The 14,882-nt window shown below is 33.4% G+C and overlaps 1 protein-coding gene across 1 annotated transcript in view; it reads right to left on the bottom strand.

The window, feature by feature from the left end:
- LOC109859748 (putative uncharacterized protein DDB_G0291608) overlaps nucleotides 1–14,882 on the bottom strand; it is a 64,083-nt gene that overhangs the window by 17,430 nt on the left and 31,771 nt on the right. The window contains exon 3 of the mRNA XM_020438286.1: nucleotides 1,870–2,311. Within this exon, the coding sequence (XP_020293875.1) occupies nucleotides 1,870–2,311 (442 nt within the window). The remainder of the gene's footprint in view (nucleotides 1–1,869; nucleotides 2,312–14,882) is intronic.

The raw sequence follows: 14,882 nt of genomic DNA, 5'->3' as shown, positions 1-14,882 counted from the left end.
AGATGTTCTTTCCTGTGTCATGGTACTTCTTAAATAACTTTTAAGTCTCCTTAATACACTAAATGATCTTTCGGCACTCGCAACTCCGATAGGTAATGTTATGAATATTATAAATTTATAAATGTTTATCATGCACCGAGGACCCGCAGATCCCGGGGCCCGTCGGTGCATCGCACCGGTTGCACCGACGTTAAAAACGCCTCTGTTGTCCACAACTGTATATTATACATAATGAAAAGTAATAGTGACTAACCGTAAAAGCATGGACTTTGCACATTTTGTTAATCAAAATAAATTATTCTACTATCGAGATGTGTCGATAATTCTTTTTGTTGCTGTGAAAGAACACGGAAGCTTGTTTCGTTAAAAATACGCGACTGCACGAATGTAAGTCGTACACACAAATCCAAGCAGAAACAATTGTCGCCGATGAAAAATAAAAAACGATCAGTCAGTTGATTCTCGAGTAAGAGATCATTATGTGCCGAGCTTGATACCGTTTTATATTTGCGGATCGCGTGCATGTTCAATCGCAAAAAAGCTTCCGTGGTATTTTACACCAACAAAAAGAATTATAAATAAACTGTTCGTTGCGCAGCTCCAATTTGTGCAGTGATTTTCCGGTCATACAATATTCTACAGAGCGTGATATGTGTATAAAGTGCGAAAAAAATCTGTAAGTGTTCACGACGAGAACTTCCAGTATGTGTCCAATACACCTAATGTATTCTTTCTTGCGATACGCAGTGCATTAAATAATGAGTAGTTTAGGAATCCTGAGGACTTCCATATAAAACCGCTATCTAGCGTAAAGGTAAGAAAAGCGCTGTCATTTCTTAAAAAACATTATTAATCGGATGAGAGGATGCTCTTTCTTTATTTTTCGGCGCGTGGCTATGCCACATGCCGCTCGTCGTTGTTCGTTATGTTATAACGAATATGAGAATCAGCTGATCGCGGAAATCAGTGTGGTTTCCCCTTTCTCATTGTTACTCGTTGCGTACCGCCGAGTATCGGATGATTGCAAGAAGCTACACATCGCTTTTGCTTGTTTATTCTGCCTGTCGTTGCTAAGACATTGCATGAAATAAACCGTTCTTCTTTAGAGCTGATAATCATGCACGCTTATACGGTCCGATCATCATTTCCCACGCGCTTATTGGCTCACATTTATTAATTTATATCTTAATAACTATTAAGTTAAGCGAAGTTTGCAAAATAGTAAATGACTTTTATATTCAGATTTACCTAATCTACTTACACACTTCGGCTGTGTCAAAAGTTAACAGACACTCTGTATAATGATAAATTATATAATAAAAATGTCACACACAAAATGTTTTCTTTTTCTAGTTAATATAATACATTATCTTGAAAACAAAGCGTTTATGTTTCAAATAAAAGTTGGTTTTTGCGACAACGTAGCAAAAGGTATGTGTCATATTATACAAGATGCGCCATTTAAATTAAAACAACAGAATATTTTGAAAACCAAGCATTTTATGAAAAAATGTTTCAGACAAAAATTGTTTTTATTTCAACAGGGAAAGAAAAGTGCATCGATGTTTTTTAATTTTGTAGACGATTTCAAAGGCATTTGAAGGTCAACTCTATTTTTTAAATGAATTCTTAAATTTCTTAAATTTATAACTTGCACTAATTTAGTGACCTAATTATTAAATGATTTTTTAATGTATCTCTTAAAAAATATGATTTTTATGTTAAAAAAATTCTAGTTTCTAATTTTCTTTTATTTGCTTAACATATATCGCATCAAATTACAAGCAAATGTTTTTATCTAATCGAAAAAAGATATCTGCGCTACAATATTTTAAACTCTCGGTTAGAAAGAAAAAACTTATGACTCACCTTGTGGAAAAGGAGCCAGTCCATGTTCGAGAGGATGAGCATGCGGATGGCCGTGTGTAGCGAGCGCGAATGGTGACGGTAAAGCGGGGTGCGACGCACCCGGATGAGGGTGAGAATGAGGATGCGGATGCGTTCCAACCCCCATTGCTGGATGTCCGTGGGGATGATACTGATGGTTTCCGGTTGAGGCGCAGGTCGCGCCTGTAAGGTAACCCGCCATATTCAAGTAGCCCGCAAGACAAGCCAGCTCACCCGCCACTGCGCCGCTGTTATCACGTTCTTTTAACGCGCTACTCCTTCTGTCTTGTTCCGCCGGCCACGAGCTGTTCTTCCGATGAGCGATACCGCTCGCATGCGATGATGGCCGTCTCGCGTTATCCACCAGCTTTTGCGCTTCTTTTTCCGCTACCGACAAGCCGTTGTCACAAGCGTACTCTTTCGTCTAAAAAACATACGAGTTTCCACTTATTACCTATAATTTTCACAATTCAAAAAAAGTATAATAGAAGAAAAAAGTGTGTAAACAGAGATAATACGGGAAAAAAGTAGAAGCTATAAGTATATGAAACAAAATGATCTGGCGGGGTGAATTGCATACAACTTTGTAAAGTCTAAAAGCATTGTCGAATATAGACTGTTAGCGTCACGTGTTACTATTGACACCTAAAAATAAGTGGCCACACGAATTATAAAAGCAAAATGCCGAAAAGTCGTCGATTTAACCGCGTGAAACTTAACTCGCCAGCTAAACGGTTAAATAAACTTCGAGAGGCAAGTTTTTATTTGAACAGAAAAGAGAGGAACACGAGGAGAGGAGACGAGAAGCTGGTGCACCACGTAGGTAGGTATGTTTACACGGGAGCATTATGGCGGATAATGTTTGTTATAGGCGTCTATACCTCGCAGCCGGGAGAGAGAGGCGAGACTATCCGACATTAAAAGGCCAGCTTGGTCGATCCGCTTACAGCGGATGAGGCTTAAATTGAGTGAGAGATAGTGAACTCTCCCGTGTAACGAGTACGCGCAAATAACGCGCGTGCTGCGCTGTCGTAACGTACGTCACGTAGCTCGCGTGCACACACGCATCGTTCCTAATCTAAGCAACAACCTTGCGATAGTTTCGCAGAATTCTCGTTATGCCACGTGAAAGGCAAAAGAACGGGTTACTAGATGCACGACAGGGAATATCGCAATTGTATTTCTTTGCCTTCGCGTACATGCTAAGTACATACTAGAAAATCCCATTATAAATACATTTATAATGGTTTACAATTCAATTTACAACAAACAAATTTTTTTAATAACATGCAGTAAAAAGTATCTATATATCTGTGATTAACATATTAAAAACACATTGTTAAAAGCTAGGTACTAAACTGTCCTGCTGATCAAAAACTAATTTTGAAGACTTAATTTCAAAGCATTATAAAACTATTATTAATTATTGAGTTTTTATTTGTCTAAAAAAAGTTTTGAATGAAGAAGTTTCTCCAGTGTTTGAAAAAGAAATTTAAATTCGAATTACAATAAAGTTCCGAAATGAAATATTATTTCATTCATTCGTTCATTCATTCATTCTTACAAATTATCGGATAATTTCTAAGGAAACAAGCAATAGAAAGATTTGTCAGAAATCCTTTCTGCTAAATATGAGAACTCCAAAGATTGGACAGTTTCAAGTTGACAAGATCGAGTCTTTGATACTTGTTATGATTATTTTCGATTGTTTCTTTTATTTCAATACAGCTTTTAAATTTATAAATGCGAGAAGATATATTATACGAGAATACTTTTTAATATGTGTTTTGTACTTGGTTTCATTATTGTTTTTTTTAAATAACACTGTAAATCGATTGCACTTGATATCAGTAGTGTTTTGTCATCTTACGATAAATAACAATCGAGTATCAATTTCGTCGTCTTTTATCAGTATTATTTGCGTGATAACCGGCAACATCTCAAAGCTCAAAGAAACCGATTAGCGTCGGAATGATTTTGATTGAAACGTGAATACTATCGGAAAAACTTTAACATCCACAGACACAGCAGAAGAGAGTTCGAGGCACAATTCCGACGATTTCATGATACCGGGGGAGGGAGAGAAGGAGACAATTTCGCGTTCTTTAAAACCGAGTCGTTGCGCTCATTTATGGGTTAATCCTTTCGCGCTATAGAAGACAATCGTAGTAGTCTATTATGCGACCGCAACCACAGTGTTTCCAAAATAATCCTCTCACGTTAATTGGATTGAAAAAAGCTGACGGCTGATTTCAGCAATCTTTCTTAAGGTAGATGTAACATTAATCTCTGTCGTTAAATGTAAACTTTTCTTATCTCAACGACTGTTGCTACTAACAAATATAAAATCACTTCCACTTTTTAATATATCGTTGAAAAAAGTTGTTGTTCATCAACTTAATAGTTGTTGAAGCAAGAGAATTCAATAAGGATTAATGAGACTCACGCATAATCGAACGCTTTTTCCACGAATTGACTCACACACATTCACATATTATCAAATTATATTTTATATAAGTGTTATGTTGTACATAACTTAAATCTCTCAATTTAATGATAAAAAGGATTGCAGATGTGTCATATGTACATATCATACATAAGGGCTAACAGAACTGTTAAGTTTTAAAATTTTAAATACACACACCTACAAAACAGATCTATAAAATATAACTTTGTTCCAACACTTTTGTCGATTGCAATTTATTGATTTCTTTTATTTTTTTGCCAACATGCAACATTTTAAACGTGTAATTTATTGTTTGATCAAATGTGATCATTTTCTGAAATATTCAACATATCATTTAGTTGCTGTAAACATATATATAACAACATTACCTGCACGAAAAAAAGATTTACTAAAATAACAAGAAATTATTGGTTATTATATGACCAGAAAAATTTGTTAAACTTATTGAGACTTTTGTTTTATTAACAAGTTGTTTTGTTGATGAAACAAAATTACAGTAGACTCAACAAATTTTTCTAGCTGACTATATAATAGCAAAACGTTTCTGTGTGCATATTTACAAGTACTTTGACACCTCTTCGTAAAGTGCATTGAAAGTTAATTAAGTCTGAAATTAAGGGACTTGTGTTCTGCAAAAATCAAACCTGTGTGTGACTCGGCAAATAGCCGTCTCACCGTTTCATACACGATTAGTTATTGCAGCCACAAGCGAGACTCGTTACCAAACTGGAAGAAGTCCGATAAATTGAGAAGAAAGAAAAGTTAACAAAGAAGCTTCCTTACGGATAATAACTGGTTCGAAAGAAGGCAAGCAAAAGGATTACAAGAAGTCATAAGATCTTCAATTTCCATGCTATAATAAATCGAATCAAACTGCTATTATTAAACTGTTTTCGCTCGTCGCTTTCTTTGCTATTTTTTGGTTATTGATAGTAGTTATTTGGTTTAAAATATACGCACACACAAAGTACACATATAAGTATGTATATAAATAATTTAATCATTCTAATCATTTTTCAGAAACAAATAAATAACTTACTGTGGTGGTATTCATGAACAAAAAAATATATTTAATATGATGCAATAAATAAAAAACAATTCGAAAAAAGCAGAGCAATTTTGGCAACTAGTATAAATAAAAATAAATGATTCATTAAAATCTACCAAATTGTGTAGCCCTTATAAAGAACAGAAAAACTAAAGAAAAAGATACAAAAAGATAGAGAGAAAAAGAGAGAGAGAGAGAGAGAGAGAGAGAGNGAGAGAGAGAGAGAGAGAGAGAGAGAGAGAGAGAGAGAAAGAAAGAAAGAAAGAAAGAAAGAAAGAAAGAAAGAAAGAGAGAGGGAAAGACTGAGTAGGAAAAATCAGAAGTGCTCGGGCAGCAATTTGCGCATGTCTTTTGGTGAGTGAAAAAAGAAGGCTGCGCGGCTAAAAAATCTATAAAGGTAAAAAAAAGGAAAACCGGATGGGGTGGCTCCTTGTTCGATGGGAGAAGTATAGAAAAAGAAAGAGAAAAGAAAAGAGAGAGAGAGAGAGAAAGAGAGAGAGAGAGAGAGAGAGAGAGAGAGAGAAAGAGAGAGAGAGAGAGAGAGAGAGAGAGAGAGAAAGAGAGAGAGAGAGAGAGATGCTCGTTGCGAGTTTGCGCGGTTTTATTCCTCCTCCTATGTTCAAGCTCCGCCCTGATGTTTTCCCTCCTCCAGCTTTCCTCTGCCCGCCCTTCTCTCTGAACCGTGATCGTACTTTCTGTCAGTATCTCGACTCTCAATCTTGTCCATCTAAACAGCAGATACGACCTTGTGAAACACATACATTGTATGTGTATCAAGGAAATAGGAAATTATATTGTTCACAAGAGAGAAGAAGAGAAGAGGACAATATATCACTTTATCTTGTTGTGTAGTGTAGCATGTAGTGATAATTCTTCTATTTTATTTATAACTAAAATATAATTAAAAACTAACATAATTAATATACAGAGTATTCTACATGTAAGATAAATAATGATGAATCATCTTTGATAAAAAAACTTTATATACTTTTTTCCCATGTTATACTATTGAGGATCTTTATTTGTCTTTCCTTTTGCTTTCATTGCAGTTAGTATTTGCATCTCATATTTGCAGAAACTTGTATATTATTGTATTTTATTTTAGTACTTTGTTTTTTATCTAACTGCATCTCAAACCACAAATCTTAAATCTTTCAGAAAAAATTTTTACAGGTAACCTTCGTATAACTTACGTGGATATTCCGTTCCACAAAAATGCCGTGTTATATAAATCGTGTTATATGAGACTTGCATAAGCGCGCATATTGAAAAAACGAGTTAGACTTTATTTTACTACAACTTGTAAACCGCATTATATCGAAACGCGTTGTTCAAATACCGCGTTAAGTTAGGTTATCTGTATACATACATATACACAAAAAAATATCATTCTATCGTAAGAAAAATAATTATTCAATTTATTTTTTTCTTTTAAGCAATAGTTAACTTCAAAGAAAAATTTTCTTAATAATATACTCGTCATTACAATATATTTGTCAAAGTTTTAAAAAGATTATTATATACTTAAAAGAACATATTCTTTTTTTGAAAATAATATAAATTTTCGTCGAAAAACACGTTTATTAGATAAGTAAACAGAATTTTTATTATGTACTTGATTTTTATTATATACTTAATAAAGGTGATATTTACTTGATACAAGTGATATTTATTTGTTATTTCTTTCTTTCTCTCCCTCCCCCCCTCTCTCTCTCTGTGTGTGTGTGTGTTTGCGCGCGCGCGCGTGTAAGTATACATATTACATTCTAAGATAATCTAGAAAATTCGTACTTCTTTATATATTAAATTGAAATTATTTTGAAACAAAAGATTCTTATACGTTACCTAAAAAATAATTTATGGTTGGGAAAGAGAGTTTGATAAATCAATAAAAACATGAGTTATTACTACTTTACAGTATCCGATAAATAGTAATTAGTAATCTATAATCAACTTTATGACAGTTAATGCTTTATGAGACCATACATATGTACATATATAAATATATTTTTTACAGGAAGTCAAAGACATATTGTATTTTTATATTGACACAGATCTCAATATATTTAATTTTCTTAAATATTTAATTTTTCTTTAACCTTAATAGAGATCCGGCATTTTTCTTTTAAAATGTTGAATTTTTTTAACGTAAAATATATACGTATATAAAATGTATACATAAACCTACAACAAGTTGCACAAAAATTCCGAGTTTATTGCTGGCCACTATAGTGGCCAGAGCGGTCCTTAAAGGTATGGCCAATGTTGAAAATTTTCAAAATTTGAATTTTAGTGATTGTAAGAGTTTTTGATATCGCTAATTACGATTCTAATGTCAGATTATCAAAATTTTACTTAGGAACAGTGTTGCCAACCTAAATGAGTCTAAATGAGTAACAGCAATTACATTCATGCATGAAACTTTTCTTCAGCGTTACCTTTCCTTCAGAACTAACGGCGTGGACAAGTTATGTAGCCCTTTTTTAATAATTTTTTGTCATTTTTGTAGTTTTTAATTTTTTTCTTTTATAATTTATTTTTGCATTTTTTTTATTTTGCTATTTATTGTTTTAGAATGGAAAAATAAAATTATAAATGAATTTATATTTTATCCATAGGAGTTTACAATAATGCTTCTTTTATATGAAAATTTTCAAAACAAAGTGTTACGCATAATGCAGTATTACAAGTAGAACATACATACCGAGTTTGACATCTAATTTGATGTAATAAACACAAATGACACCGTCAACTTTTATCAAGTACACATAAATACATGTTTCTTAAGCACAGATACATTAATATGTGTATACGCATATACACCTATTATATATTTTTATATGCACATTAAATAGTTATGTATCTTTAGCCACTATTGCGGTCCTCTAATGGTTAACTATATGACCAATGTTAAAAATTTTTACAATTTGAATTTTAGCAAGGGTTTTTGATATCACTAATTACAATTCTGATGTCAGATTGGCGAAATTTTTTTCTCGCGAATTGCTTCTTATGCTCCCGACGCGCCAAATTGATTGCGAGAACATAATGTATGGTAGCCACCTAGTGGCCACACACAAATACATGCTTCTCAAGCACATATATATATATATATATATATATATATATATATATATATATATATGCATATGCACCTTTATATGTACATTAAATAGTTATAAAGAATAAGATTGATAACGCTCGTAAATAGTATGTAACAATGAAATAAATTAATAGAACAAGGTCTATGTTACAAGCAATTGAGGTCTTTAATATAGAAAAATTATAAACGAGTAATAACAAAATTTTTATACGAAAAACATGCGAAACGTTTTGGCTCTCACTTGTAACTTCTTCAGTCGCAAAAGTACATTAAAAGAAAGTAGTAAATAACAAAGTCATATAAAGTCGCAATAAGAGATGGAGAGAGGAAAGTAAAATATTGTCCACTTGCAGATAGAATGGTCTTGTAATTAAAGTAAGCTGAAGTAACACTGTAGAGAAGCACAAACAAACACAATGAAAAGACTGTAACCAAGTGTAAAAAGTGTCGAATGTTATACAGAGTTCGCATGTTTTTCGTATACAATTTTGTTATTACTCGTTCATAATTTCTGTACATTCAAGACTTTAATTGCTTGTAACAGGCCTTGTTCTATTAATTATATTTATGGCCAAGGAGTTTTTTTGCAATATTTTAAAATTAGTTAAGAGGCTTTACGGGGTCTCTCATATATGAGATGCAAGTATAGCATCCTATATGAATTTAAGAATTGAAATCTTAATTCAAAAACTCACGTGTGAGATTTACACGTGACACGTATATACAGGGTGTCCCAGAATTGGTGTAACATCTCTCGTAGACAGGTAGAAGGAATAAAACTGAGTCGATAAGTCCTATATCATTTTGCTAGATTCGCAATAGTTACCAAGATTTTAAGTAACAAAGATCCGCGAATAAGCGTGCATCGGGCTGTCTTACGCGCGTAGCACAATTACATTTTAATATGTATATGTTATAGTATATGCTGTTATATTAGCTCCTCCCATGTCGCTATGGGTAACACTGTTAGCGCGCGAAGCGCACTGGGCTGTCTTACGCGCGTAAGACAGCCCGATGCATGCTTATTCGCTGATCTTTGTTAATTAAGATCTCGGTAACTATTGCGAATCTAGCAAAATGGTATAGGACATTTTGACTCAGTTTTACTCCTTCTATTTGTTCACGAGAGATGTTACACCAATTCTGGGACACCCTGTATATATACACGCATATTTCCGCACAACATCCAGCGAACGGTTCTCATGACCGTCTGTACATTTATTAGTTTATTAATTACTTATTTATTTGATTGTTACATTAAATAGTTATCTACCTTTGGCCACTATAGTGGCCACTGCGGCCTTCTAAATGTTAATCACATTTATTCTTCTGTTTTAGATAATAATTCTCAGAGAAATTGAGAGATATATTCCTGAGCAAAAACTAGATCTAACTATGCTTAACTGCGGGTTTAAAAAACATTCCAATATATATGATTCACGATCTGCACAGTTGCTCGTTAAATTATACTGCATACATGTTGGAACATATACAGGATGTCCGACAATTACTTTAACATCTCTCGTAGGCAGGTAGGAGTAAAATTGAGTCGAAAAGTTCTATATCATTTTATGAGATTCGCAATAGTTACCGAGATTTTAATTAACAAAGATCCGCAAGGCAGCCTGGCGCGCTTCGCGCGGTTACCTTTTATTATGTATATGTTGTAGTATATGCTATTATATAATATTAGCTCCTCCCATATGTTGCTATGGGTAACACCGTGAGCTCGTAAGACAGCCCGATGCATGCTTATTCGTGGATCTTTGTTAATTAAGATCTCGGTACAACTATTGCGAATCTTGCAAAATTGTTTAGGACTTTTCAACTCAGGTTTATTCCTTCTACTTGCCTACAAGAAATGTTAAAGTAATTGTCGGACACCTTGTACAGTGACATGCAATATTTTGTCGCCTCTCGCGATAAACTCTTCCAATTGTCTGACACCTTCGCAAACATATTTTACGATTGCTTAGCAATACTGTCGCAACGCAAATATTCGACAATGTTGGCAATTTACTCTATCAACTGATCGTATCAAAAAAAGCAACAAAAAAATGTCGATAAACATTTCAACAATGTTTTTTAGCTAGCGAGCATAAAGAACGCGCCTCGTATATCGCCAGATGATTCTGCCACATCTTTCAATTTCTTTGATTCTTGCAAGATTTGTTCGAAAAAGCAATCGTTGTCGCGTTGTCTTCTTTTTTTCTCTAGTTTCACCTTCCCGTTTCGTTCTCCCGCTTAATTCCACTGTCTTCGTAAGGCTCACAAGAGCGACGGTCGATAATAAACGATACGCGTCACACACAGGCTCGCAAAATATTAAATACAGTCGCGCATTTATGACGGTTACGGTGAGAATGGAAAGGTCCGAAGAGAAGAGAATCGGCGGTCCCTCGATCTCCGCGGGAATCCAGAGAGAAGAAGATCAAGCCAAGAGCGCGGAGACAGAGAGAAAGAAAAGACGAACGCGCGGAGGAAAGGGATGTTGTTTCCTTTCCCTCCTCCCCTTGTCGACGAATTTATAGAGGAGAAATTAGGAGGTTTATAGAAGCTGTGCGCGGTAGCTAACCGTAGATCATCATTAGAGACCCAACTGGGCTGCTATGCGCGGATATGTGTGTATGAGGGTCCGACCACATATTTACCATGCCACCGAGAGACACGGCCGACAGATATGCCGATACAGGCCGAGAAGCACGCGTGCTGGAGTGCGTGTATCTTCTACAAGCACGGAAATATTTTTCTCCGATGTGCGTTCCAATGCGACATCGCCGTCGTTATTGCTTCTATGCCGTCTGCACGGATAAACCTGCAAACGAATGCAGACTCCGGAAATAAATTTCACGCTATATATATGTCAAAAAATAGTCGATTCTCTGTTGTAACTGCAAACCTGTCTTATAGCACAAACATTAAACTTTTCAAATAGAAAAATATTTTTCTTCAATGTGAAGAAAGTTTTTATAAAACTTGTGATGGATTTTTACGAGAGACTTAAAGAAAAAAGTTCGAAACTTCTCGAGCCAAAATTCTGCTGCTACCTTCGATCTGTACTTTTCTCTCTTTTTCAGTTAAAAAAAAATAATTTTATACATAGAGAGATTTACACAGTGTAATATTTTCCTTCTGGTATAGCCGTTTCTTGAAATAAGAAAGACTGTATATTGTGTAAAAATTAAACTGTGACAGAATTAGACAAAATTCTGCTAATTTATATAAGTAATCTTAGTTTTCGTTACCGACAATTCAACAAAGTATTTGACACATTTCGCGAAAACAAATTGATCTCTTTAAAAAAAAAATTGATCAATTTCTAACATCTTATTATTCGAAACACTTATTACTTTTTACATAATTATTATTCGAACTACAAATAAAATGTTGACACATGTATTTGCGAAAAATAAGTACGTATATTTTTGTTATCTTTTTTCTTATGATATGTTACTTGAACTATTTTTCAAACTATATAACAAATTCGGAATAAATACATGAACTAAATTTAAAATAGATCCAAGACTATATCAGTCGGTTTCGGAAATCGTCACTTCTAAAAATTTCGATACAAATAACATCGTTTCCAATAGACAATAGCAAATATTTTTGCACGTATCTAAATTCTTCTACAGGCTTGTAACAAAAAGAGAAGAAAAAAATAAGAAATTTTAGTAGACTGCAAAATTCGAGACAATTTCCTAAAAAGAGTTCTATATAAAACACAAATTACTATACCTACACAATAAATCGAAAAAGAAATTATACTTTTTTAACCTTTAGACCGCCATCATTTTTTAATTAAAAACATGATATTTTTTCCACAATAATTGTATATAAATTGAATTTATTATATTACCCCAGATAACCAAATCTGTCAAAACAGATTTTGCCAAATGTTTGTTACAAATTTTATTACCAGAAAGACATCAAATATGATGCAGAGTTTGTTTTGTCTGGTAATGTTGCAAAATTGCTAGCAAAAATATATTCAAGCTTGTTGAAAACATAACAGCAACTTGCTGGCAAAAACTAAGCAAAGCTGTGTCGTATTGCGCAGATCTTGCTTCATTGGCGTCAATTTGGTCTCAGACCAAAATATGTTTCAATATGTATCAAGCTTTGTGTGCTCGGGTTTTGCTAACAATTTGCTGTTACTTTTTGTCGACAAGCTTTGGCAACAAAATCGAAGCCTAATGCGGACACAGTTGATGCCAATTTGCTGAGTATTTTTGCTTAAAATTGCTGACAATTTGCCGGCAAATTGCGAACAAATTGTTTACTGGGACGTGGAGTGTCTTAGGTTTCACCTGGCTCCGATCGACACCAGACCGTCGGGAAACGAAAGTGAAAAGTATAAAATTTTTTAATTCTGAAAAAGTGTTTTTAGAGGTTTTTCATATCACTAAGTACGTTTTTTGAAGTCAAAATTACAAAAATCTTTCAATCAGTAGCATTATTACTAAGCTAATCAATCATGTATAAATAAATTTTGTATCTCAGATTACGGCAAATTCGAAAGTTAACTTTCAAAACTATACCATCCAACAACATATTTAGATTTTCTAAATATTTGTTTTTCTCACATATCAAGTCTCAGATGAAAAAGAACTCTTCTTGAAAATACGGTATAATATTAGCATCCTCATAGCGATATTATATGGCATCATACCGACGGTTTAAAGGTTAATAATCGAAACTTGCTTTCTTTTGCCACCAATCAAAATATTTATTCAAATTTCTATTGCAGTAATTTTTTTGTTTTGCATTAATAATAATTAACTGCTGCGAGTAAGCTGAACCAACATAGATATATAAATAAATTTGTTTCTGTGGAATAGCTTTGATGATGCTTGTCGTAATAGCTTTAAGACTTCAAATGACAATGCTAATTGACAAGAGAGGAGAGAGAGGAGGAGCAACCTAAAGTAGTTTCTTTTCAGACACACTACGTATAACAGCGTGGATACTTTATAAGAGCCTAATAAACACTGGATAATAACGTATGCATAAGACTATTTGCTATAAAGCATACTATTAGATATATTGTATTTCCAATGAAGAATTTTCACTAGAAAATTCGTATTTCAATGTCGCCAAATATACGACAACACTAAAATATATTGTAAAAACCATGAAATATTACATTCTATGATACATAAAGCATTATTAATGATTATTAATGATTCATGAAAGTCAACAAGAATTCCCAACTTACGGTATTTATAGCATTTCGATATTACAGATAATATACAGATATTTTCCGTCGGCAAAAGCTCGTAACTTATATAAAATTACGTTAATTTAGTACAAATTTCTGGAGTTTTTTTAATAAATGTCTTTCTTTTTATCGAAAAAAACAACAAGGAAAGTAATTTTTTCAATCTTTCTAGAGTTAAGAGACTTTAGCATTGTGCATATTTACAATGTTCGAATAGTTAGCGTATCAAGAAATATTTTTAATAAAATATTATATACTAGCTAGCACAACACAGTGCGTTATGCGCACGCTATTATTATTTTTACTTTAACGTCTGTCAGTGGACACAACCTGTCACCGCGATGACAGCTAGTATATATACTCGTACGACATAAATCGAAAAACACATTCGAGAACCATCCAATCAATGTCGAGATAAAAGTGACAACAATCAATATCAAGAGAATCGATTGTGATTATTTTTACATTTTTCTGGTAGGATACATAAATTATGCTTGTTTTCTTTGTTTTACCTTACTTCAAACTCTTCCATAAATATTGACACAAAAAACATCGTAAACTATGCATATATAATTTTCTATGTGTCATCATCTTGAGTCATCTTGTTATTAGATAGTTGTCCGATAATGGGTTTTCTTTATTATATGAGAACACACAAAGATTAAAAAAATCGCGAAGTTTTTAAAAATAAAATACGACATGTTTGTGCTTCAACAGTCTTTATACAATGTTAAAATAAATCTGTGTAAATTCTTCTTGTTATGTGCATGTGTGTGTAAACTGTTAGATATTTTAGAGACTTTAGTCTCATTAAAGTTTATCATAGTAAAGGACTTTTCCGTCTCTTGGGAGTTCATAGGGATTTATCTCAAAAAACTTTGAAAACTGAAACCAAAAAAAGTCGTTTTACCTGAAAATTTTGTTAGTCATAACGAGAAAAGTATTTATCAGAGACAAAAATGTAATAAATGATTATATTAAGAGAATAATAACAAGCCCAGAATAACTAAGTGCACATCTACTATCTGTGTTTCAAACGCGTTTCAGAGCAAACATGTCATATATCTATGATTTTTGCAATCTTCAGTTTTTCTAAACTTAAGTAAAATCCACACAAGTTATAGAAAGTTGACGTTTTTCATGTTGCATACCAAAC

This window comes from Pseudomyrmex gracilis, unplaced genomic scaffold (genome assembly GCF_002006095.1).
Source record: "Pseudomyrmex gracilis isolate BER0280 unplaced genomic scaffold, ASM200609v1 scaffold_281, whole genome shotgun sequence".
Taxonomy (NCBI): Eukaryota; Metazoa; Arthropoda; class Insecta; order Hymenoptera; family Formicidae; genus Pseudomyrmex; species Pseudomyrmex gracilis.
This window is presented reverse-complemented; position numbering and strand designations above follow the sequence as displayed.